Source organism: Bubalus bubalis, chromosome 15 (assembly GCF_019923935.1).
Source record: "Bubalus bubalis isolate 160015118507 breed Murrah chromosome 15, NDDB_SH_1, whole genome shotgun sequence".
Taxonomy (NCBI): Eukaryota; Metazoa; Chordata; class Mammalia; order Artiodactyla; family Bovidae; genus Bubalus; species Bubalus bubalis.
In genome coordinates this window covers 227,685-255,018 of record NC_059171.1, presented here as the reverse complement: position 1 = coordinate 255,018, position 27,334 = coordinate 227,685, and the positions used below count along the sequence as shown (strand labels likewise).

Sequence of the window (27,334 nt, the reverse complement as noted above, 5' to 3'; positions counted from 1 at the left end):
CACAAACATAAGACACCGTCACCCTCATTTTATATGTTGAAAAAAAAATTAAAGAAGCTAGTAAATTGACCAAAATCACGCAGAGAGGAAGCAGAAATGCTAGCAGTGAAACCCAGGTTGGCCGAAGTCAATTGTCTTTTCAAGACAACACAATGCATCCAGCAAAAAATAAATAAATAAATAAAAGCTCTCTGGTAATATATATATATATATATTACCAGAGAGCTTGAGAAAAACAGCTCCAAGAATTCTAACTTCTGGGCCTAGTGTTTCGTTTCCAGGTAACATGAGGGAATATTTTCCACTTGCCTGAATATTTAATAACACAGGAAACGAAAACAAATTGCACTACTTGGCCTCTGCTGTGTGTTTCATAACAGAAGAGGAGGAGACGGTTTTATTCTAGGAAAAAAAAGCACGCTGAATTCCAAGTCAAAGTGTGTCCATAAAGGGTAAATGATGAGGCCTTTTTGATGAGAGCAAATGAACATTATAAAGATTCCCACTGACCAAAGGCTGCTGCTCAAACGCACTGCCCGCCCCCTGCTCTGTCTGCTGCCTTTTCAGGGCAGATTCCACCCTCAAGAGCAGCCTGGCAGAGGGACGGCAGGGCTCAGCTGCCCCTCCAGCCCCAGCTCTGTCAAGCAGAAGAGGCCACCCCTGTGGACCCCCGCACTCTCTGAGGAGACGACAGTCAACATCAAGGCCACTTCTCAAGTTCGCTGCCCTGCCTGCTCCCTGTGTCTCTGCCCTTCTGGCAGCTTCCAGCCTGAATAAAATCAACTGTCTTTTCCTCTAAACCTCTCAAACCTCTAAACCTCTAAACCTCTTTATCCAGGTCACATCACCATGGTGAAAAGAAATCTTAACCAAACCTCTGAATTGTGTTAGTCACCCAGTCGTGTCCGACTCTTGGCAACCCCACGGACCGCAGCCCGCCAGGCTCCTCTGTCCTTAGAATTCCCTAGGCAAGAATACCAGAGCGGGTAGCCATTCCCTTCTCCAGGTCTCCTGACGTGCAGGCAGTCTTTGCTGTCTGAGCCACCAAGGAAGGCCCTGAGACAGGGCATAACTCCACTGATGAGGAGGAATGGACGAGTATCAGTTACGGCCTGTCCAAGATGATTCTCTCCAACAAGGGCAGGAAACGGAGTACTGATGTCAAGCACAGTGTTCTCATGACTAGTTATCACGTGTCACATACACATCAGACCGATGTTCAAAAGGCGGGGTGTAAACACACTTCTGTGATTTTTTGTTTCTATATTTGCCTCCAGATTCATTCTCTCCCTTCTTTGTCCTGCTCTGTGTTTCAAGATGTCAAACTCTAACTACCACTCAGGCTCCCTAGCCTTGGCTTCTAATTGCGTGCAGCCTCTCAGAAGCATCGTCTGATGATTCGAGGACAGAAGAGAAAGGTTGGGGATGCTGCCCTACCCACCCCTCCCTGGGCCACTGTGTTTCTCCAGGACACTGGTCCTCAGCAGTTCCCTCTGCTCCTCAGTCCCAGGAGATGGGACAGGCTTCCCACTGTTCCTAAGCCCTGGGTCCTTTTTCATCCATCGTGGGTTCCTTGAACCCAGTCCATTCTTCAAGAAATGGTCCTTTCTTGGACTCTCATACTTGGACTCTCAAACAAGGCAGTATCTCCAAAGACCTGCACTTGTCCTTTGCCTCTGCCTTCTCCCAACCCTGCACCAAAACACACCTGTCTGCAGTGCCGTGCAGCGAGGGCCGGGGCAGGAATCGGGGAACCAGCATGTGTCACTGCGTCCACGTCCATGGTGAGCTCTGGACGCCTTCTTCCACCTCATGCCTCTGGGCCCGCTTGACCGTGACCTCCTGCAGATTCTCTCTCTTAAAATCTATCAACTTCATCCAGCTTCTCTTCAGTGCCTCTGTCCTACTCTAGTAGCCGTCTGGATTATTTCTTGTCTCCATTTCCGCAAGAGCCCCTCCTGACTCCCTGGCCTCCAGTCCTGGCCCTGCTCCAGCCACACTTCACTGTGAGGCCTGAGAGGTCTTTGTTACATTGTTCCACGGCTCCAGACCCTCCAGGATAAAGTCCAACCATAAATTGGCTTACCCCGATTGTACTAGCCTTTCCAGACTCTTGACATGGTTTTCCCATCAACAGCTCCAGAAAGGACTGACTTCTCCCAGTTCTGCCACAGAACTAACTCTTTTCTTGCCTTGGTGCCTAGACTCGTACTATTTCCTTTGCCAAGAATCCCTTCTCTGCCTCTCTACCCTTAATCATTGGCCTAACTAACTTCTGATTTATAAGTCACGTCTCCGCACAGACATCACCCTCTCTGACAATCATTCGCCGTCGCCCCCGCCTACACCCCTCCAAAACTTGGACTCTGGATTGGGCAGCTGTCCTGAGAGGCACCTTCCACAGCCCTCTTCGTCTCCCCAGTGTCTGTCCATGGAATTTCTCAGAGGTCCAGTGTCCTTGTCCCTGTTCCCCTCCTGACGGTGAGCTGTGTTGGGGAAGAACTCTATTACTGCTGTAGCTTCAGTATCTAGCAAAGAAGAACCAAAAACTATTCATTTAAAAGTTGAAATTAAGAAAAGGAAACAGAGACTTCCCTGGTGGTCCAGTGGCTAAGACACCGTGCAGTGCACGGGGCCTGGGTTCAATCCCTGGTGAGAGAACTAGATTCAAATGCTACAATGAAGAGTGCACTCCACAACTTAAAAATAAACAAAAACAAAAACCAGATCTCACATGCTCCCATGAAGACTGAAGATCCTGTGGGCCACAGCTAAGACCTGGCACAGTCAAATAAATAAATAAATTTTTAAAAAATAAAAATGGAAAGAAATCTCAACCAGGTACTAATGGACTGGCAATGTCAAAATTCCCATTCGAGCGTTGTTTAGAAACAGAGGGAGTGTCTGCCGACAGACACAGGCCCCGTATGCCCAAGTGGGTGTTTTTCTGAATGTGCCTGCAGCTCTCTGTGCCCCAAGCCCATCCTCTACTAAGGAAAGTAAAATTCCATGTGTGCGTTGAAGGGAGGAAGGCAGGGACTGCTCCTGAACCTTCCCCTCTCTCCCTGTCCCCACACCCTGGTAGGAGATGCCTGCTTGAACACAGAATGCCTGCATGAGACCATTGGGGTTATTTTCAGAGGCTTCATTATCTCAGCTGGGAAATCCGGGGGCAGCTTTTTGCAAACCAAATAGAGTTCAATTAATACATCAAGAACAAAGGATCAAGACCTAAATATTGAGAGTCAACATCAGCAGAAATCTCTCAGTACCCAGATGGTCAAGTTCAATGTCTCAAAGTGCTCTTAGGAAAGGGGAAACTGACATTTTCCTGGAACAGTGTTTAGAGGAACAGGAATGGACTCAAATGAACTCACTTTACTGTGTATTGATGAAATCACAGAATCATACCTAGAGAGCCCTCTCCTCAACTCTTTTTCTCAAAGCTAACTAAAGATAGTTAAATTCCCTTTTGTAACTTGCTTACCGTTACCAGGGAAGCCTTACTAATTCATCTCCCACTGATTAAAAATGTATGATAATTAGGATGAATACAGTACTGAAGTGTATCTATGAAGGAAACTGATTTTCTTAAAAATAACAAGACTATGAAAATGTTGTTTAAGCTCATTAAAGTGAGCCTTTAGTGCATTCTGCTGCATGCAAAGATGCAAGTTATGCAAGGGTTCCTATTAGGAAAGAACAGCGGCTTGGCCGCCCATGTCCATATTGTCCCCCTTAAAAGATCTCAGTAAAAAGATTACAAAATACGTACAAAACCCACAAGAAAATAAGACAGGCAAGACTTCAATATGTGTTTGAAATACAGACAGCAGTGGAGCCAGGTAACTGATACAGAGTAGAGAAAGAGGCAAGGAATTTAATGATACAACTTAGAGGGCTGAAGACAGGATTTCAGTGACGTGTGAGCCCCCTGACTCGGCAAACATGCAGGGCTCGGAACCTCCAGGGAGAGGGCCGGGGTTGGTGCAGGGCTGGAAACAGGCGCTCTGCACGAGTTCTGCAGGCTGAGTGGTGGGACGCTCAGAGGACTCGCGGAGAGACCGGACGGTTCTCCCTTAAAGTAACTCAAACTTGCAGACGCCAACATGTGCAGGATCGGAAGGCGTCTCAGAACCGCGGACTCACCAAGCAACAACTGTACGTGAATTCTCACCAATGATTAAGCCCCACCCCCGACGCACATAGGTTTCAACAGGCTTCTTAGTCTCTCTGTGCAGAAAGAACTGAGAGCAACGATCATCAGACATTTGAGGAGAACCTCCAGCAAGAAAGATGAAATCGGAACAGACAGAAAAAGGTAACTGGAGAAGCAAAGATGCAAAGAAACTAAATGAACTGATACTCTACAAGAAGTAAGAGAAAATTTGGCACCCACAAAACAAGAACAAAATTCTCTTAATAAAAGGAACATTCAAAGAACAAAAAGAGCTAAAATACAATAGCTGAAATGTAAACAGGACACATTCATGAGAAAGGTCAAAAAATAAAGTAAAAAAACATGATAAAGAGAAAGAAATAGACTTAGAAAATCAATCCAGGAGGCCCAATACTCGTCCAACAGCAGAAGCAGAGAGAAGCAGAGAGCAAAGGAAACAAAGGAGAATTTTATCCAGTAAATAATAAAAGAAAATTTCCCAGATCTCAGACATGAGTCTCTGGATTAGTTTACAAAGGGGCTGCAGATTAATGATAAAACATATTGCTTTTTTTTTTTTAATAAAATAAATCCTTTAGATTTACTTGATTGTTAAACTATCTGCCTTTATTATTTTGTTAATATTTAAAGTTTCATTTAAAATTACTGTAAAAAGGGAGTGTTTTACAAATTTTCTTAGGTCTGTCATGAATGCTAAGAGGCATACCGCCTGACTTCGCCTCACTGTGTACCCTTAAAAACCACATAACTGGGCCTCCCTGGGGGCTCAGTGGTAAAGAATCCACCTGCCGATGCAGGAGACATGGGTTCAATCCCTGATCCGGGAAGATCCCACAGGCTGCAGAGTGACTAAGCCCGAGTGCCACAGGTATTGAGCCTGTGTACAGGGGTGGATCCACTGAAACCACGCACCCTGGAGTCCGCATAAGGCTGCAATGAGAGACGCCCACCGCGACGAGAAGCCCATGCACTGCACCTAGAGAGCAGACCCCGCAGCAGCGAAGACCCAGCCAATAATAGACAAACAAATAAAATTATATAAAAAACTCCCTGGAGGCTCAGACAGTAAAGAATCCCCTGCAATGCGGAGACCTGGGTTCCATTCCTGGGTTGGGAAGACCCTCTGGAGGAGGGCATGGTAACCCACTCCGGTATTCTGGCCTGGAGAATCCCATGGACAGAGGAGCCTGGTGGGCCACAGTCCATGGGGTCGCAACGAGTCGGACATGGCTGAGCGACTAAGCACACACATATATAACTCATTAGGGCTTCCTATGTCAGATTTCTGACTAATTCAGCCCAACCTCCCTGAATGTCCCCTTCCCAACCATCTTTTGCTGAAATAGAGTTTATATTCAATTCTCTGTATTTCCCAAATGCAGGATGTGAGCACAGTCAAACAAACACCAAGGCCATCTCTTGTTTTATGCACATTTTTCCTACAGTAACAAAATATTTCACTGGACTTGTCTAGGTAAGAAACAAGACCAGAGGCTTCCCTGGTGGTCCAGGTGGTTAAGAATCCGCCTCCCAATGCAGGGGATGTGGGTTCGACCCCTGGTCGGGAACTCAGACCCCACTCGCTGCAGGGCGCCTCAGCCCTCCTGCCTCAGACACTGGGCCCGTCACCGCAGACATCACACTGCACAGCCCGAGAAGCCTGCGCACTCAAGGAAGACCCAGCGCAGCCAAAAGGGAGCAGGAAACAAGAGCAGACAGAAGGGAGATCAACGGACAGGTACAGACAGACAATAAGCGTGGCCCAGCTGGTGCTCTAGGTGGTGGGGGAGCCCACCCGGGCAGGTGAAAGTGGTGGGCCATGCAGAGGCTGGTACTCGTTGGTCGGTCTTCAGTTTTCCACATGACAGTAAAGCTTAACTTATTTTTTTAAACAAGATGAAAACTAGAACACTGACTTCTGCTCATGACACACACGACCGACCACACGCACTTCCGCAGCCCTGCGAGGAGGCGTCCAGCTCCAGCACAAAGCTGGTCAGCACCAATGCAGAGACCCTCTGCGGTGAACACCTGGACACGGGGGGTAGAGGGTGATGGGACAAGCTGGCTTGCTTAGGTTCTAATGTAATGCTAAGCTGGCAAGAAAGACAAGGCAACTCCTAGGTATTAAAAGAAAGGGTAGGAGAGCCTTGAAAACTAAGGGATGAGCATTCAAGCTGACCATGAGCACCCCTGGAACCAGCCTGTGGGGGGGGTGGTGGCCGGAAGTCTTTCTAGATGCACAGATGACAGCTAAGACTTGGTGAGCCCAGGAGAGAGGAAGCTGGAACTGACCTTTCTGCAGAGAGCCATTCATTTCAAAAGGCTAAAACCCTCTGTGAAAGGATGTCTTACAATTAACTTCTGCTCAGCAGCTTGGTGAGATGACCCAGAAACTCCTCTCTGCTGGAAAGAACCCCCACGCCCCCACCCACCCCTCTTGCACCCAGGAATGAGGATATTTTGGTTGAAAGCTACGTTTATGCCATGGTTACGCTGCCTGGATATCTACATTAAGTCATCTAATCATCACAGCAATATTATGTGGTCAGTATTTTAAAATAAAGCACATCTTATAGACAAGGAACCTGGGAACCAGAGAGATTAGATACTTTGCCTAAAGTTGAAGGGTGTAAGCAACAAAATTGGGATTCAAACCCATATTTTCTAACTTCGACACCACAGTTTTATTCATTGATAATGGTTTTAATCTGGGCCTCTGTTTCAGATACTTAAACTGTGTCCACTTACGACAGCACCATTATAAATTGATTTTACATTTTCTCTTTGTTTCCAAAATGTTAACATCAATCATGATCTGCTGGTGATACTTTCAGTTATGAGGCCACCACGATGTGTCCAACCAAGAGTGAGGAAAACAGAAGCAAGAAAATACATGCTCTGTGAGCCTCTTTCCAGGAGAAACATTGTTCACACACAAGGACTCACTGTGGAGTGAAGACGGCTATAATACCTCAGGAATCGATACTCTGGATGTACTACTGTGTACTCTGGCAGGGAATTTTTCAATAGTATTCTTTTCTGAAGAAAATATTTACTTTAATCAATGTATTTATCGGCTGTGAAGAGTCTCAGCTGTGGCGTGTGGAACCTTTCACCTTGGTGTGGCATGTAAACCCACCTTACTGTGACATGTGGGAATCTGCGTCCCCAGCCAGGGACTAGACCTGGGCCCCGTGCACTGGGAGTTCAGAGTCTCAGTCACTGGACCACCAGGCAAGTCCCAATTGTCTTTTAAGTTTAAAGAATACAGTTGAGAATCGTACCTAAGCTCTGAGGATGGAGGGGGACAAGGAAACAACGTGGAAAAAGGAGAAAATACGGCTAAACCAGTAAAATGATGACTCTTCCGTTGCAGGGGAGCCGCTGAAAGACCATCTGTTTATAAATGTGTAACTGAAGTGTTTGGAATCATCTACAACTCTGAACAAGGAGATAGGGGAGCAACTTCAGGGCGCCAGGACTGGAAAATGATTTATTACATCAAAAAAACTCAGTCTGCTGTTCTGATCCCATCAGAAATAAGCCCAGGTGAATCTAAGACAGCAAGGGTGAGCCGCCCGGGGAACCCGGCCCGTCTACACACAGACCCAGGAGATGGCAGTCCCAGTGGAGCAGAGACTGGTATAACGGCCACCCTGGAGGAGGAAAGGGCAGCCCACTCCAGTGCTCTTGCCTGGAGAATCCCATGGACGAGAAGCCTGGTGGGCTACAGTCCATGGGGGCACAGAGAGACAAGCACGACTGAGCAACTCACACTTGGCAAAGACCTTTGGATCTGGGAAGGCATGGCTTCCAGCTTCCTCACCTGAAATACATTTCTCAAGGTCGACTGGCATATCTTGTCTTGATAACCTTGGAGACAGTGGAATCTCTCCCAGAGCTGGCCTACGCGGACAGAATGCGTTGCTTAGGTTGCATCGGAACCCTGCAGTGGTTTTGTCACTTGGAGTTCTGGTATTCTGCTTATTATTTACACTGGTCTTCCAATACGGCCTGCCCCTAATGGGGACATGCGGATCCTCCTATACGAGTGTTTCCATCTGCTTGACAATCGTACTGCCTTACAAGTGAATCCCAACTTGTTTGGTTAACATGTACCCAGCCCTTGACATTGGAGATGGATGCACTGTGTCTCTAATGAGCTTTCTGATTCTCCCTGGCTGAAGTCTGGGATATTGAAGCTGAACTCCAATACTTTGGCCACCTGATGCAAAGAGCTGACTCATTTGAAAAGATCCTGATGCTGGGAAAGATTGAGGGCAGGAGGAGAAGGGGATGACAGAGGATGAGATGGCTGGATGGCATCATCAACTCGATGGACATGGGTTTGGGTAGACTCCGGGAGTTGGTGTGGACAGGGAGACCTGGTGTGCTGCGGTTCATGGGGTCATAAAGGGTCAGACACGACTGAGTGACTGAACTGAAGTCTGGGTGCTGAACTGCGGTGACATCATTGAGGGAACTTTGAGGGAACGAATCCGTGCACACTATAGGATTTATCAGACCATACCCTCTGAACCATGGCGTGCTGAGTGGAGCTCTTCCATTTGGGGCCACAGTAACGCTTTCTGTGAATTTTTCATTTGTATGCAGTAAACAGAGATGTACACTGTTTTTCACAAAAAGAGTGTGTGCTTTGGGCTTTCCTGGCAGTCCAGTGGTTCAGAATCTACCTTGCAATGCGGCTCAATCCCTGGTCCGGGAAGATCTCCCACATACAACTAAGCCCATGAGCAGTTACTGAAGGCCGTACACTGAGAGCCCATGCCCCACGAGAGAGGCACCGCAGTGAGGAGCCCACGCCCACGGGAAAGAAGCGCCCCCACTCACCGCAACTAGAGAAACCCCGCATGCAGCCAGGAAGAGCCACCGCAGACACACACATAAAGAAATCTTTAAACAGAAACACTGGGCGCCCTGCTCCACAAGTTAGCCGTGAAGATCTACTGTAGGGTCTGTTACTCTTAGCACTACACAGAGTCACAGCAAAGTTCTGTACCCCACCCTCCCTATTGGTTCGTCTGCTTCTAACCCAGAAATGGGCTTGGGTAATGAACTCTCTTGATTTACGTTTGCTGAGCCTGGCAGGATAGAATGGTGTTTTTCCTCTTATTCCCAAGACTATTTAGTGAAAGATTTTTTAAAAAGAACTTTCTGAAAAGGTAAGAATACTCCAAATGGGCAGATAAATATGCCATTTATCAGTTATTAACGTATCATATATTTTTGAATGCCTTCTTGGATCAAGCAATGTTCTAGAAAGCTGAGATTTTTTGGCAGTGTGCAGGTCTTTAGTTTTTTTAAGAAATAATTTCAAATTTACAGAAAACATGGAAAATGAGCAATGGTGCCAAGAATATATGAGTGCTCAGGTGTACCTACTCTTAATATTTCCCTCCATGTCCTCCATCACTTGCTGCTTATCTCTCTTCATAACAATTTTTAGAAAGTTGGGATATTAAAATCACGGGGCATCCCAGACCTCAAGGGTCTTCTGGCTTTAGGAACTGGGTAATCATGTTAGAAACAACAATCGTAAGTCATTATAAAGGACGCTGTCATGAACGGATCTCCACACAAGGCATACGTGCTGAGGCCGAAGGGTGCTCGGGAGCTGTCAGGGAGGCGAGTGCAGGCCAGGCACGGGTGTTTAAGGGCTCCTGGCCGTAAACGACGGGGAGCAGCAGAGCTGGACAGTTAGGAGAGACGCAGAATCACAGTGCTGAGGAGCTTCAATTCTAGTGAAGGCGACAGGAAGCCATTTTGACCAAATGGACAAATTCTGCATGTTTCACACTCCCTTGGCTGGCTGTGAGTAGGGTAGATGTCGGGGATGTCAGAAGGCAAACTAGAAACTCGGAAAGTAGTCAAAGTGTTAGTTGCTGGTACGTCCAACTCTTTTGTGACCCCGTGGACTGTAGCCCGCCAGGCTCCTCTGCCCATGGGATTCTCCAGGCAGGAATACTGGAGTGGGTAATCATTCCCTCCTCCAGGGGCCTTCCCGACCTAGGGATTGAAACCGGGTCTTCTGCACTGCAGGCAGATTCCTTACCATCCGAGCCCCCAGGGAAGCATCCAGTAAAAATCTGCCCAAATAGCGCAGACCAGTGGAGCCTACTCTTGGCACCAGGGACCAGTTTCACGGGAGACAATTCCCCACGGGCCAGGGGTGGCGGCAGAATGGCTCCGGGACAAGAAAGCGCGTTACATTTGCTCTGCCCTTTGTTTCCAACCTGACACTGCCATGGATCCTCAGACCCTCAGCCCAGAGGCTGGAGATCGTGGTCTCCAGGATGCGGGACAGTCTGGGCCTGGATAAGGGCAGTGGCCATGAAGGCAAAGAGGGGACCATGAAACACAAGAGACATTTAAGAGGTGGAATTCAAAGAGAAAAACTGCTGCAGTCCTTGACAAGCAGCGCCGGCAGTGACATATTCTTGTGGATTCAGTGCCTGCTGGGCGGCCTTTTCCATGGAAAGAGCAGCAATGCTACCTGCTGTTCTAAGGCTGCTTTGATTTGAGAAATTGAACATTAGAGCTTTTAATGCAGACGCTAAGTAGCTGTGTGTCACCAGCCGAGGGGATTAGCCCCGAGAAGCGAGGTTTTGGCAGCCAGGAGACCGTTAATTCCTGGTCGTGGCGCTTACAGGTCAGGTGGGCTGCCCTGGCAGGTGCTGAAAGCTGGGAGCAGCGGGGCACCTTGATTGAGAAAGTGAGCGTGGTGTCAGCCGGGCCTGGTCTGAATCCCAGATTTCCTGTTGGCTTCAGTTCTTACTTCTGAACTAAATTTCACTGTCTATGAAATAGAGATTGGCCTCCCAGGTGACTCAGTGGTAAAGAATCCGCCTGCCAATGCAGGAGCCGAGGGTTTGACCCCCGGGTTGGGAAGGTCCCCTGGAGAAGAAATGGCAACCCACTCCAGGATTCTTGCCTGGAGGATCCCATGGAGCCTGGCAGACTACAGTCCATGGGGTCACAGAGAGTCGGACACGACTGAGCGCGCATGGGCATCTAAAACAGAGATTAGAGCACCTGCGACCTAAGGGAATTTGGATCAAATGAGATACTTAAATTCACACATAAGTGATGGAGCTAAGATTCCACGATAGAGTTAGCTGATACAAGTCAACACCCTCTCTTTTCCCTTCTTTCCCTTTTATATTTAATATACACATTATTTTCATTACTTTTTAAACAGCTACACTTTCAGTTTCTATTTCCCTGTTAACCCAAGAGCTGTTTATCTCAGAGAGAGCTTTTTAAAAATCCATGAAGAAAGGCTTTCTGGGCTTTGGTTTTGTTACTGACTTTCTAGTTTCATTCCACAATCATTAGGGGATGTTGTCTGCATTATTTCTGCCTTTAAATCTGTAAATTCTGAATTTACAGAATTTTTGGTGACTTAATCTGTGGTTAATTTGGGGAATGTTCTATGTGGATTTGAAAAGAAAACTGTATTCTTTATTATCAGGGTACAAAGATTGTGATGTACCCAGACCTTCCTTAATTATGCAGGTTGGGTCTTTTGTACCTTTATTTATCTTCTGCCCAACTGCCCTGTCTTGGGTTGAGAGTAGTATGTTGAACTACTTAATATTAGTGTGCTTCTATTTCTTTTTGCATTTTATGTAGATTTTGCTGTAGAGGTTGCTGCTCTATTACTTGATGTGTATTCATAACTGCTGAAAAATCTGTTCCTTGTGAACTCTGACCTTAAGCATAAATCAGTCCTTCTTTGTCCTGTTTTGCGCTTTTGCAGTCTGCACTTTACCCTGTCATATATCAAGAGAAACGGATGCTCTTTTTGTTTTCATTGTTAGTTTGCATTTGCTGTGTATAATCTGCCCAGCCCTATACCATATTTCTTTAAAAAAATTTTTTTGACTGTGCCACACAGCATGTGTGATCTTAGTTCCCAGACCAGGGATTGAACCTGCATTTCATGCATTGGAAGCTGGAAGCCTTAACCACTGAATCACCAAGAAAGTCTTGCAAAGTCCGTATTTTTGAATGGTATAATATACTCTGCCTAGCACGTGACTGGAGTTTCACAAAGTACTTATTGCTTTCTTCTTTTCTTCTCTTCTTCAACCAGGGTCACCTAGTCTTTTTTTTTTTTTTTTTTTAGTTTTACCGAGGTATAATTGAAAAAATTATAAGACATGTAAAGTTTACATCATGGTGACATGATATATAGATTTACTGTGAAAGGTTAATTTACTATCAGCAGTTTTGGATCTGTTTGGACCAAAATCCCCTCCTGGACCCTCTGGCTTAGCTGGATTCTTGTTTGCAGTCACGCCCTGCTGGTTCTCACACCCCAGAGGACAGACTTTTCCTCACCTCGTAGGAGGCCCTACATATACTTACCAGAGATCAAGTTGAAGAGCACCAACATAAAAGTTAAAAAAATGGGAACTATATTCAATATCCTGGGATAAGCTAGAATGGAAAAGAATACGAAAGAGAATGTATATATGTATAATATAACTGAATAACTTTGCTGTATAGTAGAAATTAACACAACATTGTAAATAAACTATCAGTTCAGTTCAGTTCAGTCGCTCAGTCGTGTCTGACTCTGTGCGACCCCATAGACGGCAGCCCACCAGGCTCCCCCATCCCTGGGATTCTCCAGGCAAGAACACTGGAGTGGGGTGTCATTGCCTTAATAAACTTTTTGAACTAAAGCCTGATGTCTCTCCAAAGATTCTTTAAAAGGTAATTAAATGCTTGGGAGAAATGTGATAGCATGTAAGTCCACAGTTGAAAGGAACCCTAGACATTGTCTCAAACCCTCTCCCCAAAGCATTAACCACTTCTACGATAGCCCAAGTTTTCTAGTCTCTGTATTTTTCTGGTAAAGGTAAGCTAACACTGTCACCCATTCTTTGGGAACAAGATGAAAGCCCAGTTGTATCACATACTAGTTATGAAGACAGGGACTTATATGAGCCCCGAGCCTCAGTTATCTTTATCTGTGGAATGGGGATGATGACTGAGACGCAGAGGTCTAAGCATGGTTACAAATTCAAGGACTAGGTGGAAACTGAACACCGCAGCAGGTGATGCACTGAATCCCTTAAGTGTAAGGCATCAGGACTGATGAGAAGAGCTCCTTCTCTTTTGGAAGGAGAAGTCTTTTCTGGGCTCTTACAGATTAGAACCCTGCCTGCAGCAATGTAGGCCTAAGGATACCATTAGATCTTCTAATTTTACTAGAAAAGCAGAAATCTGGCTTTTTAATGTGAAATTTCCCAACTAGTCAATGTGGCAACTGATTCACAGATCTCTTTGCAACCCTAGATAGGCCATTAAAAACAAAACAAAACTGGGCTGGGCACAGCCGAAGGCGGGCACTTGCGGTATCTGGGCTAAAGTAATTAGCATGCTGCCCGGCACAAGACCGGCAGTGGGTAAGTTATGAATTCATCAGATCTGAAATCTCAGACCTCAGACTCTTGGGAGAAAGGACTTGTTCTGACTGGGTGGGTAAAAAAGTCAGGGAAGAGGAAAGTCAGTGCGAAGGACGCCCGCTGCGGCCGGGAGGCAGCAGAACGGAGCAGGCCGTTCTGGGTGGACTGGGCAGGCGGGGCCCCCTCGGAACGGCCCTCCCCGCCTCCTCTGCTCTCTTCTGCGGGGACCGGGCTGTCTCATACAAAGGCCCATCTCTGACCCCTGACCGAGGAGACGGCAGCCGGCTGGGGTCAGAAGGGCCGGCAGCTTCCTCAGCCTAAGTTCACAGGGAAGAGAACCAAAAAGCACCGAGCTGGGAGCCAAGGAGGCAACTTTCTCCTTGTTTCTATTTCCTTTGGGTTTTCCCCACCAGCAGCCCTGAACCTAGCCAAGTACTTCCTCCTCCGGAGGGTCACACTGTCCCACATATGTTATAAATAAGGGCCAGGAGAGCTGTCTATTTTTAGCATCTAAATGTGGATGCAAAGGTCACCAAGATTCCCCCTTCGCTGGCTCCATTTCCCTTTCCTTTCTACACGTCTTTTCTTTTCATTCCAGATGTACATTTTCTGTGCAGAGGAGATGAAGACTTTGGGGGGGAAGAGAGACCCCAAATATTCGCTCATCTTGCCAGGACTCCTTCTGATTGCCATGGATTGGTTTATGTATCTAGCCTGTGACAAAGAAGTCACGTAGAGACGTTGGGAAACGGCATCCTAGACTTGGATCCAAACCACTCTGTTTCCTCTCTTGAGAATAAAGAGAGGTTCAGAGCAGAAAACAGCACTGAAGAGCCTCTCCCTGAACGTTCCAAGGGCACAGATGAGGGCCCCAGGGAGGCGACAGGCTTATTACTGTGCATGCGTGCACTCCCTCCAGTCGTGTCTGACTCTCTGCGACCCCGTGGCCTGTAGCCCACCAAACTACATGTCCATGGAGTTCTCCAGGCAAGAATACTGGAGTGGGTTGCCATTCCCTCCTTCAGGGGATCTTCCTCACCCAGGGACTGAACAGTCTCGCGGCTCCGGCATGGCAGGAGGATTCTTTACCACTGAGCCACTAGGGAAGCCCATGCTTATTACCACCCGACATCAATAATACATAGTATTACAGCCTATATGCATGGAAGGCTCCTCTGGGCTAAGTACTTCACGTGGATTTCCTCATTTATTCTTCATAACTCAGGGAAGTATGGATTTCAATTATTTCCATTTTACAGAAGCCAAAACTGAGGCTCAGAGCTTGAGAAACTGGCCCAGCGTCCGGCAGAGGCAGACCCAGCGAAGAGACAAAAGATCCTGACTCCATGGATTCAACGTTTTCCGGAACGAGAGCTTAACACACAGATTTCCCGCGAGGATAAAGGAAGAAGGAAAAAGGAGGAGGGAGGAAGAGAGAAGGGGGGCGCGCTCGACACACACGTTGCTGGCCGTCCTTGGGCCAGCTCGAGGGCCCGCCCACTCGTACCTGCTCTCGGGGTCAGCCAGCGCCAGGCTGCGGGTGACGAAGCACATCCTGAGCGGGATGCTCCTCCGGTCTCGGTGGAAGGACGGCGGCTGCGACGCCAGCGGGTCCGGGGCGCCGGCCCCGAGCCGCGGGGACTCGGGCGGCGGGGTCTCCCAGCCGATCTCGGACACCGGCGAGCCCTTGGTCACGTAGGGGGTGGCCTCGCGCATGTACTTCACTGCAAGCAGAGAGGGGACAGTGAGCCTCGGTCAGCGCTGAGGGGCCCGGCGGGCTGCAGCTTTCGGAGAGCGCGCTAGCCCAGCTCCGCACAGGACCCTAACCCCGATAATAGTTGTCTGTCCCTTAAATTAGGTGCCAACGTGGTTTTTACAATCTGCCATTAAGATGACCTGAACTTGAGAATGACTCTCAGGGTTTTTCGATTATGACAACGTCTATCTTTTCTGATTATAAGGTGCATTCTGGGAAAGAAGCTGGAAAACTAATGAACAGAGACTGAGAAAGCGTATCTTAGTTAAAAGAAACACACAATTATTCAGTATAGATGCAGGGTATCTGGTACCCACATTGACCCTCCACATTACCATTATTCTGTTGGGAAGCAAGGACAATCTTTTCAAAAAACAGTGCTGAGAACATGTATGTAAAGAAATACACAGAAAAACACTTATTCCGTAACGGTAGAAATCTATGATGGCAAAAATATTACTTGTAAGAGCTGAAAAACAGAACAGAAGAACTGTACAAAAAAGATCTTCACGACCCAGATAATCACGATGGTGTGATCACTCGTCTAGAGCCAGACATCCTGGAATGTGAAGTCAAGTGGGCCTTAGAAAGCATCACTACAGACAAAGCTAGTGGAGGCGATGGAATTACAGCTGAGCTATTTCAAATCCTGGAAGATGATGCTGTGAAAGTGCTGCACTCAATATGCCAGCAAATTTGGAAAACTCAGCAGTGGCCACAGCACTGGAAAAGGTCAGTTTTCATTCCAATCCCAAAGAAAGGCAATGCCAAAGAATGCTCAAACTATTGCACAGTTGCACTCATTTCACATGCTAGTAAAGTAATGCTCAAAATTCTCCAAGCCAGGCTTCAGCAGTACATGAACCATGAACTTCCTGATGTTCAAGCTGGTTTTAGAAAACGCAGAGGAACCCGAGATCAAATTGCCAACATCCGCTGGATCATGGAAAAAGCAAGAGAGTTCCAGAAAAATATCTATTTCTGCTTTATTGACTATGCCAAAGCCTTTGACTATGTGGATCACAATAAACTGTGGACAATTCTGAAAGAGATGGGAATACCAGAACACCTGACCTGCCTCTTGAGAAATCTATATGCAGGTCAGGAAGCAAGAGTTAGAACTGGACATGGAACAACAGACTGGTTCCAAATAGGAAAAGGAGTACATCAAGGCTGCATATTGTCACCCTGCTTATTTAACTTATATGCAGAGTACATCATGAGAAGCGCTGGGCTGGAAGAAACACAAGCTGGAATCAAGATTGCCGGGAGGAATATCAATAACCTCAGATATGCAGATGACACCACCCTTATGGCAGAAAGTGAAGAGGAACTAAAAAGCCTCTTCATGAAAGTGAAAGTGGAGAGTGAAAAAGTTGGCTTAAAGCTCAACATTCAGAAAACGAAGATCATGGCATCCGGTCCCATCACTTCATGGGAAATAGATGGGGAAACAGTGGAAACAGTGTCAGACTTTGTTTTTTTGGGCTCCAAAATCACTGCAGATGGTGACTGCAGCCATGAAAGTAAAAGACGCTTACTCCTTTGGAAGGAAAGTTATGACCAACCTAGATAGCATATTGAAAAGCAGAGACATTACTTTGCTAACAAAGGTCTAGTCAAGGCTATGGTTTTTCCAGTGGCCATGTATGGATGTGAGAGTTGGACTGTGAAGAAGGCTGAGTGCCAAAGAATTGATGCTTTTGAACTGTGGTGTTGGAGAAGACTCTTGAGAGTCCCTTGGACTACAAGGAGATCCAACCAGTCCATTCTGAAGGAGATCAGCCCTGGGATTTCTTTGGAGGGAATGATGCTGAAGGTGAAACTCCAGTACTTTGGCCACCTCATGCGAAGAGTTGACTCATTGGAAAAGACTGTGATGCTGGGAGGGATTGGGGGCAGGAGGAGAAGGGGACGACAGAGGATGAGACGGCTGGATGGCATCACTGACTCTATGGACGTGAGTCTGAGTGAACTCCGGGAGTTGGTGATGGACAGGGAGGCCTGGCGTGCTGCGATTCATGGGGTCGCAAAGAGTCGGACACGACTGAGCCACTGAATTGAACTGAACTGAAAGGTTCAATAAAAGAGAACAGATTAAAGAAATTTTAAGACACCTTTACATTCATTTAAAAATGGATAGATACCGATGTCTTGAGGTAGAAAAGCCTGTAAGATCTACTATCCATTTTAAAAAAAGCAATAGAGAACAGTGCATATACTGTAATCATTTGTGTATACAATCATAGATATATATGTCTGTGTAGCTACTACAATTTATGGATGGAAATCCAAGAAAATGTTAATGGTAGTTAGCTCTGGGAGTAGATATGAAACTCAAGATGATGGAGAAATAGACCTTTATTATTCATTTATTACTCTTTTATATAATTTCTCATGTTCAGCCATTGTGTTATATATTGTGTTTTAAAATTTAAAGAAACAAAATTGTTTAAGAGCTGAGTGGAGCAGACTAAAATTCTGCTCTCTGATAAGTTTACTTGATCTTAAGGTGTTACTTGGGGCTTCCCTGGTGGCTCAGATGATAAAGAATCTGCCTGCAATGCAGGAGACCTGGGTTCCATCCCTGGACCAGGAAGATCCCCTGAAGAAGGAAATGGCAACCCACTCCAGTTTTCTTGCCTGGAAAATTTCGTGGACAGAGGAGCCTGGCGGGCTACATCCAAAGGGCTGCCAAGAGTCGGACACGACTGAGGACTAAGCACACATCACGGTGCTATTTGCTTCTGAATTTAAACGCTTGGTCCTTAGAGAGCATCCGCTGACAAGGCACCTGGGTTCTTGAAATGCACAATGTGAACTTCCATGTCCTTTTCCTGCCATTCACATAGCCTGGTTCTCCGCTGTTTGGGGCTGTGGGAGGGGTCTGACTAAGTCCCTTAACGGCATCTGCTATTACAAATGGCAGTGGATTAAAATGGGTGGCAAACCCAAGGGGTAGTTCCTCCAGATCTTGGGTGATTCAGTTGCACAAACCAGTGGTTTCCCTGTAGGAGACACGGGGTCAGGTTCCTGGAGACTCAGGAACAAACAGGACGTGGTTTCCATGCTTAAGAGCAACCAAATCACAGGCCACTATAGTGGATGCTGTCGTGTGCCAGCAGACCCTTTTCTGCAGGACCTGTATCCTAGCTGCCGTGTGTTGCTGAGAACCACTCTGAGATGCTCTCCTGCTCTGGAACACTGTTCTTGGACATCAGAAGTCATCAAGCCCAAGAGACTACCGGCCCACTGCTCCATCCTCCAGACAGAGGATCTGCTTCTCCGGAACCCCACCTAACACTGTGGCATAAAACAAGCATATAAGCGATGGCATAAAGCAGAATGAGCTGCAACAAGAAGAAAGGACCCTGGAAGAACTCATCAGAAAAGTGCATCTAGGAGTCTGAGTGACAGGTTAGTTCTCAACAATTTAATAAGCAGACCAAACATACCCAGATGCATGCAGTAAGGGCATATACTGGGAGATTCAGTCATAGATATTAAAACCAGCCATTATTCATTTAAGACAGAGGAGATGTCATTTAGCACCAATACATATTGAAAAGATTTTTCACTGAATATAAATGCAATTGGGAGAAAACAGCTCCCTGGTTGCTGCAAACTTGTTAGCACTGGTTGCAGACAGAAGAAGAAAGATTATTTATGAACAGTGTATTTTAAGGAAAACCATTTAAAAAGGAGCACAGACATACCTATGAACAAAGGCAGAAAATTCAGTGGGACAGGTTTAAGCTGTCTAAAAACTGGAATAAATAGACCTCTTCTGATGTTACTGAATTTTTTTTATCTCCGAGTATGTTTTTGTAGAAGCTATAACTCTGCTTAGCTTTGCATATTGTTGACTTATACTATTGATAGTGGGAAACTCAAGCATCACACCTCAGGTCGTTTGACAATTCTCCATTGATTGCATTATTATCCTTCTGGCTGGAGGAGGGGGTGCGTGTTGCAGAAGCGACAATCCAGGGATGCTCATTGGAGTCGGTGGCATTTGAACTTGACTTTAAAGGGTAGCTAAGTAGAGGTAAGAATAAAAGTCGTTTTATATAATGTGCACGCACGCATGCTCAGTGGCTTCAGTGGTGTCCAACTCTGTGCGACCCCGTGGACTGTAGCCTGCCAGGCTCCTCCATCCATGGCATTCTCCAGACAAGAATACTGGAGTAGGGTGCCATGTCCTCCTCCAGGGGATCTTCACAACCCAGGGGCTGAACCTGAGTCTCCTGAGTCACTGAGCCACCAGGGAAACCCTTTTACATAATGTACTCTGATTTACAATTTTTATCACAATACCATAGGAAAGGAAAATCAGACCTCAGTCTGGAAGGGGGATAAAGAAGGAACATCCATTATACACTTAGTGCCAAGTCTGGAATCAGAGGCCCTCCATAGCTTCCTGCATGTAAGCTTTAAAATGACCATTTAAAGCCTCACTTTATATACAAAAATAAGGGATAAGGGATCTTTCATTTATCAAGTGTCCATATGCATGCATGCATGCTCAGTCATGTCCAACTCTTTGTGACCCCATGGACTGTAGCCCACCAGGCTCCTCTGTCCATGGGAATTCTCCAGGTAAGAATACTGGAGTGGGTTGCCATGCTTTTCTCCAGGGTATTTTCCCGACCCAGGGATCGAACCCAGGTCTCTTAGCATGGCAGGCAGATTCTTTACCATCTGAGCCACCAAGTACCTATGTGTCCAGAAACAGTAAAAGAATACATTTTAAAAGAATACACTACATTGCTAACACTTTCAGACCCTGTTGGAAAGAAACATACGGCTATTCTAATTCCGGGGGCCACTCGGAGCTTTACATAGGTTATTCCTTGCAAGACAAATGTATTATTTTACACATTAGCACACCAATGCTCAGAAATTTAACTTAAGGGGTTAGTGACTGGTGAAGCTGGGGTTTGATTTCCCAGAGATTATATTCTTTCATGAAATCTGGCTAGCCCACCAAGATGAAGTATTCAAAATGAGGGTCTAACAGGGTTAGTTATTCTTTATTCGGTAGGCAATAGCTACAGTCCTGGGGGTCTAGGGGCAAGAGAATGGCAGAACTGAGGGTCAGATTCAGAGAGAACTCCAGAAAAGAGGGGCTTCTGGGTGGCGCTGGTGGTAAAGAGCCCATCTGCCAATGCAGGAGACCTAAGAGACACAGGTTCGATCCCTGGGTCAGGAAGATCCCCTGGAGGAGGGCACGGCAACCCACTGCAGTATTCTTGCCAGAGAATCCCATAGGCAGAGGAGCCTGGCAGGCTACAGTCCATAGGGTTGCAGAGTCGGACACGACTGAAGCGACTCAGCAAGCAAGGATGCACCAGGAAAGAGAGACTGCTTATAGCAGACGGAGAAGATGCTACATGCAGACCTACCAGTGACACGACCATCTGGGCTTACTTCCAGAGACGCCGTGAACACTCAGAACATTCATATAAGGTGTAAGTGATTACAGAAATATGTGGTTTTGTCCATCATGAGTAGGGGCTGGGGAAGTATAGCAAATCTTAGCCTAGAAGCAAAGATTTATCAAGCAGTGTAGTCTAATTCAAGGAGGGTAAAGGGTTACCTAAGACTAGATTTTTAAAAAAATTATTTATTTTTAATGAAAAGGATAATTGCTTTACAGTATTGCACTGGTTTCTATCAAACATCAGCATGAATCAGCCATAGGTTTACCTGTGTCCCCTCCCACTTGAACCTCCCTCCCACCCCCCTCCCCATCCCACCCCTCGAGGTTGTTACCGAGCCCGTGTGAGTTCCCGAGTCATACAGCAAATTCCCGTTGGCGGTCTATTTTACCTGTGGTGACTTAAGTTTCCACATTACTCTCTCCACACGTCCCGCCCTCTCCTTCCTCCCCCAAGCCGTGTCCGAGTCTGTTCTCAATGTCTGTGTCTCCATTGCTGCAAATAGGTTCATCAGTACTATCTTTCCAGATTCCACATATACACATTAGTATACGATATTTGTTTTTCTCTTTCTGACTTACTTCACTCAGTATAATAGGCTCTAGGTCCATCCACCTCATCAGGACTGACTCAGATGCATTCCTTTTTTATAGCTGAGTAATATTCCATTGTGTATATGTACCACAGTTTTCTTACCCATTTGTCTGTCAGTGGACATCTAGGTTGCTTCCGTGTCCTAGCTATTGTAAACAGAGCTGCAGTGAACATTGGAGTACATGTACTAAGACTAGATTTGATAGTAATAAGTGTATTAAATAATACAGAGATTTGCTTTTCTTTTACCAAAAGTCTACGGTGAAACAAAAGGGTTGCCAGGGGAACTCTCAGCTCCCTGAAGTTTTCAGGTCCTCACGCTTCCTGCTGTACATCATCAACCTGCCATCTAATGACCCAACAGCGCTGCTTGGGTTCCAGCCATCATGACCAAATTCCCATTAGTAGGAAGAAGGAAAAAGTAAAAGACACACTACCCTTCTTCCTTCAGGGTCAGTTTTAAGAAGCTGACACATTATCTGCTTACAACCCAACAGCCAGAATTTAGTCACATGGTCACTTCTAGATAGAAATTTACTCTTAACTCTGGACAGTTCTATGCCAACCCAGCTAAAAGTTAGTGAGAAGGGAGGCTACTACTGTGGAATAAAACAAGGGGACAATACTTAGCTTTTGCCATCGGGAGACAGCCCTGATCACGCCAGCTTAACACAACTAGACTTTACAAGACATGTGCCAAGTTACTTCAGTCGTGTCTGACTCCCTGCAACCCCGCGGACTGCAGCCCGCCAGGCTCCTCTGTCCATGGGATTCTCCAGGCAAGAACACTGGGGTGCCATTTCCTCCTCCAGGGGAGCTTCCTGAGCCAGGGACCGAGCCTGCATCTCTTAGGTTTCCTGCCCCGGCGGCCGGTTCTGTACCACTACTGCCACCTGGGAAGCTATAATTTATGCCTCTTTATAAGACATAAACACAATAAATGTATTGGAGCAGTCAGTGAAAGAAAGGACAACCAGGTTCCTTGAACCCTGCTAAGTGTTTGCTGTGTACTCGCCTGAACCTCACAGCAATCCTGGCATACAGACGTTGCAAGCATCCCCATTTAACCAAGGACTCTGCAGTAGAGAGAGAGACAGAGTAAATCATACGCCCAAGTTAGAAGGCAGGGAAGTGGCAGATACATGAGTCAAATCCAGGCAGCCTGGCTCCAGAGTCCTTCTTTTTAACCACGAAGTCATACTGTTTCTCACACTTTAAAAAAATTTAATTGGGTGAGTGTGAGAGAGAGAGTGTGTGTGTGTGTGTGTGTGTGTGTGTGTGTGTGTGTGTCTGTGTATTTAAGCCAACATTTTTCTGTACTGGGAGAAAACATCCAATTAAGAGGCTGTTGCCGGTAACATAAGAGAGCTTGATTTTGTAAGCCTGAACTATTAAACTATAGCATTTCAGTAAGTGCCTTTTAAGACACTGCAATGCGTATTTATAATAGAGGGTCTAACCTGGCAGAACTGAGCAGCTAGTGTCTGCATAATTATACCTCCCTGTGCTCACAGACAGTAATTTCGGGCAGAGAACTGTTGAAACTGATCAAGAAGCAGCCAGGCCTGGGCTCGGGCGCCTCCTAATCAGGACTAATTAATAAACCATGCCTTCCTGGGCATCATGAAGTAAAAAACGTGGTTGAGCAATTAAAATTTCAGTCTTCTCTCGCAAAAGAGGGGGAGAAAAGAGAAGTAAGAAGTGGTCCCCAAACCAATAATGCACCAAGTCGCTTTCAGTATGTTTCCAGTTTTTCATCTGCAAGGTGGACAGATGTGAAGATTTCAAAAAAACAGTCAGTAAGGCCCGTGTTTGCAAAGGCCCCGAGTTGCCACAATTAAATCTTTGTTGAGGAGGCCAGCTGACATTTGAAAGGAAAAACAGACACAGGCTACTAACGAGGAAATGCTTCAGGCAGATCCAATCAACTCCCCTACCAGGCTGGTTTCTGAAGAATCAGCAAGTCCCTCTGTTAGGAGCAAGTTTTCCTCTTAAAAATAACAACAAAACAACAAAAAAGGGATTTCCAGATTACAGGAAGGAAAAGAAATATTTCATGACTCTAAGGGATGGGAACATGAAATGTACATTTTCCAATGTGATTAAGGGGGAAAGGGATCAGCTGGAGGCAAGAAACCTCAGTTTTCAGACCTTCTTGCAAATGGGGACAAGCTGGTGACAGTGGGGTTTGCTGACAAAAACGCAACACACGCGAGGCTTCTCTTAAAGCCATTTCCTGGGTCATCTTAGGGAAGATGCAGCGGGAGCTCATCAATATTTCCAAAAGGACCAAAAAATGATGAAAGGGGTAAATCAGACTTCTCAGGAACTACAGCTAACCTCTCAGGAGGCCAAGCGGTGAGCTGGAAAGAGAACTGGTCCTGGGAGTCGGGACCTGGCTGCAGTTCTGACCCTGTGCTCACCAGCTCTCCAGCCCCGGGCAAGTCATTTCACCTCCTGGGTCTCCTTCTCCTCACCTGCGAGGACCGGGAAATATAGTTCCTGTCCTTCAAATACCCCACGATTCCTTGGGAAACTGCCTCTTCTGACATTCTTGTTTGGTTTTTAAAAGAATATTTCTTATCCTGCTCTTTGAGTCATCACTGACAAACAGCCCCATGAAAATGTGCACCAAATCCTTTGGCCTTGGGCAGATGCGCCTTCTGACTTTTTACAAAATCCTATGGGCAGCTGAGGGGCTTCCCCGATGGCTCGGCTGGTAAAGAATCCGCCTGCCAATGCAGGAGACATAGGAGATGAAAGTTTGACCCTTGGGTTGAGAAGATCCCCTGGAGAAGGAAATGGCAACCCACTCCAGTATTCATGACTGGAATAATCCCATGGACAGAGGAGCCTGGCGGGCTACAGTCCACAGGGTTGCAAAGAGTCGGACACAACTGAGCGACTAGGCACGAACGCATGCAAACAGGGGAACCGGGTGCTAAAGGTTCAAGACATAAAGAAAGCTTAGGTTAAATGAGAGACATTAGAACACAGTAGTGAAGACAAAAAGTCTGGAGTCTGAGGAATCCAATTCCTGTCTTTTCTATCCGCTACTTAGCAGCAGCAGCAGCAGCAGCAGCAGCAGCTCTTGAGCAAATGACAGTTTCCTCATGTGTTATTTTTCACCTATTTCATAGGATTGTCGTGAGGACTAAATGAGTTAATCTAAGTAAAGACTGCTACGGAACTTGGTATAGGAAACTCCACAGTGGTCAGTCACCATCATTAGAAATCAACCAAGGGGCTTCCCTGGTGTCCAGGGGCTAAGACTCTGTGCTCCCAAAGCAGGGGGCCTGGGTGCCAGCCCTGGTTAGAGAATGAGATCCCACATGCCGCAAAGACCCAGAGCTGCCAAGTATATAAATAAAAACATTTAAAAAGTTGACCAAAAAAAATGAAGATTTATGGCACCTAAATAACCAAGAGTTTTACCAAACTCACTACGTGTATCTCTGCAGGGTGGAGTCACAATCAGTGAACACAAATTATGAGATTATACTTGGGTTCAACATGAGAAAACACTGTGAAGTAGCGAGTTCCCTATTGTGAGTGACATTCGAGCAGAAACTGGATGAGCTATCTCCCATGTGGCAGCAAAGATTCTTTTACTCTGCGGAGGAACAGCTGCTTCTAAAATCCCTTCAAACCGTCAGGTTCTGTGTTCCTTCTGGAATGCAGTTCATGAAGACGCAGAATCTAATGACCCTGATACAGTGAGGGCGGGTCATGGTTGTACACCACGCAAAATCATGCTGCGCACTTCCTTATGACTATATGCTTGTTAGCTACATAGTAGCTACATATTGGGTGACATGAGCTCTCTAACTCTTAGAAGACTCCTTTATAAAATGAGGAACACATGCCTTCTTCAGAGAGGCAATGAAATGCACCAGTTTAATAAGGGCTTCAGAGTCAGAGGAAAGGAAAGTTAGTCACAGTCGTGTCCGACTGTTTGCAATCCCATGGGCTGGAGCCCAGCAGGTCCTCTGTCCATGGGATTCTCCAGGCAAGAATACTGGAATGGGTTGCCATTCCCTCCTCAATCTTCCAAACCCAGGGATCGAACCTGGGTCTCTTACAATGCAGGCAGATTCTTTACCAACTGAGCTACTAGGGAAGCCCCAGAGTCAGAGGATCTCAGTTCAAATCTTAAATCTAACTTTCCTTTTCTTTCTATTTTACAAGCTGGGCTTCTTCGAACAGGTATGTAACCTCTCTGAACCTCACCTCCTCACCTGATTATAACAAGACCTATCTCATAGAATTGTCATGAGGATTAAATAATTTTTAAAATGTATCGAAAGCCATTGGAACAGTGTCTGGCACATACTTGGCACTCACATATAACTCTTACTGCTATGTTGTTGCTATTATTGTTACAAAATTTAAATGAGAACATGTATTGCAAGAACACCTATCTACTTTTTAACTCTGCTGCTGCTGCTGCTAAGTCACTTCAGTCGTGTCCGATTCTATACGACCCCATAGACGGCAGCCCACCAGGCTCCCCCGTCCCTGGGATTCTCCAGGCAAGAACACTGGAGTGGGTTGCCATTTCCTTCTCCAATGCATCAAAGTGAAAAGTGAAAGTGAAGTCGCTTAGTCGTGTCCAACTCCAGCAACCCATGGACTACAGCCCACCAGGCTTCTACATCCATGGGATTTTCCAGGCAAGGGTACCAGAGTGGGGTGCCATTGCCTTCTCCGGCTTTTTAACTCTAGGAACCATCAAAATCATCAGTACTTAGTACATAAAGTATCATTTCATTCATTCATTTACTGTACATCAGTTAAATCAGGGGATTGCTACAACATATAATTCAATACATACTCACAATTGGACTAAAGTGCATTCATTAGCTATTAATAAATACTTCAGAGAATATGGACTAATGATGTCTACAGACTCGATCCTCCAACAGTTTGCTAGTTGGCTCCTCACCATCGCCAATAATCATAGTTTTTCTTCCTTGGGAAAATACGGTAACTGTTTTAACAGCTATACCCTAACATCTGAAGACAGGAAGTGAGTAATGGGCAGCAAGGACGTGTGAATGCTCAAGCCCTAATACTGTTTTTAGTCTTTTCCAGACAGAAGACCATGTGTGAACAGGACTTTGCGTCAAGAGGCAGGAAGGGCTGCGTTCACTTCCTCCTGACAGGTATCTCTGGAAAACAAACTCCTATTATTCCAGGTGTAGCTTGGTAACAACATCCTGCAAGTCAGACTTGGGGCTCAGTAACCTTGCAGTTACTTTTCAGTGGCAGAAGCCCAGAGTCATCAAGCTTTTCCAAAGGAAACAGGTTAAGTAAACAAACTATCATGACCAAGGGCAGATTCAGGCCAGGTCTGAATTTCTTTTTCACCCTTGCCTGGATATGCAGCAGACCTAAAGCAACTACAGAAGCATCTGGAGCAAAGGAGATGGGTGTGGGGCATCAGTGTCCATCAGGCTGGACAACGTCACAAAATCCTGCCATTTTCAAAGTGCTCACCTTTTACAACACTCTGTGCATTATCTCACTACACGTTTCGTCAACCCCACCAAACGACGCATGAACTCTAAGTCCTGTAAGAAGCTGGCTGCGAATTTATTTGCCTGGAATGTCCATGGCCCAGGGGGTAAGAGCTTAACTTTCTCCACCAAACTCCACCCACTCCCAAGCACACATGTATATACATGTCTGCTCAGCTGTGTCTGACTCTTAGTGACGTTATGGACTGTAGCCCACCAGGCTCCTCTATCCACGGGATTCTCCATGCAAGAATACCAGAGTGGGTTGCCATTTCCTTCTCCAGGGGATCTTCCCAACCCAGGGATCGAACCCGCGTTGCCTGTGTCTCCTGCATTGGGAGGGGACTTGTCCACCACTGAGCCACCTGGGAAGCCTCCCAAGTATACATGCATGTACACAAACA

The 27,334-nt window shown here is 46.2% G+C and overlaps 1 protein-coding gene across 1 annotated transcript in view; it reads right to left on the bottom strand.

Annotated features, from left to right (window-relative positions):
- The window catches only part of SNTB1 (syntrophin beta 1), a 253,150-nt gene that overhangs the window by 123,697 nt on the left and 102,119 nt on the right, over window positions 1-27,334 (bottom strand). Inside the window, exon 2 of the mRNA XM_006074717.4 lies at window positions 15,128-15,344. Within this exon, the coding sequence (XP_006074779.2) occupies window positions 15,128-15,344 (217 nt within the window). The remainder of the gene's footprint in view (window positions 1-15,127; window positions 15,345-27,334) is intronic.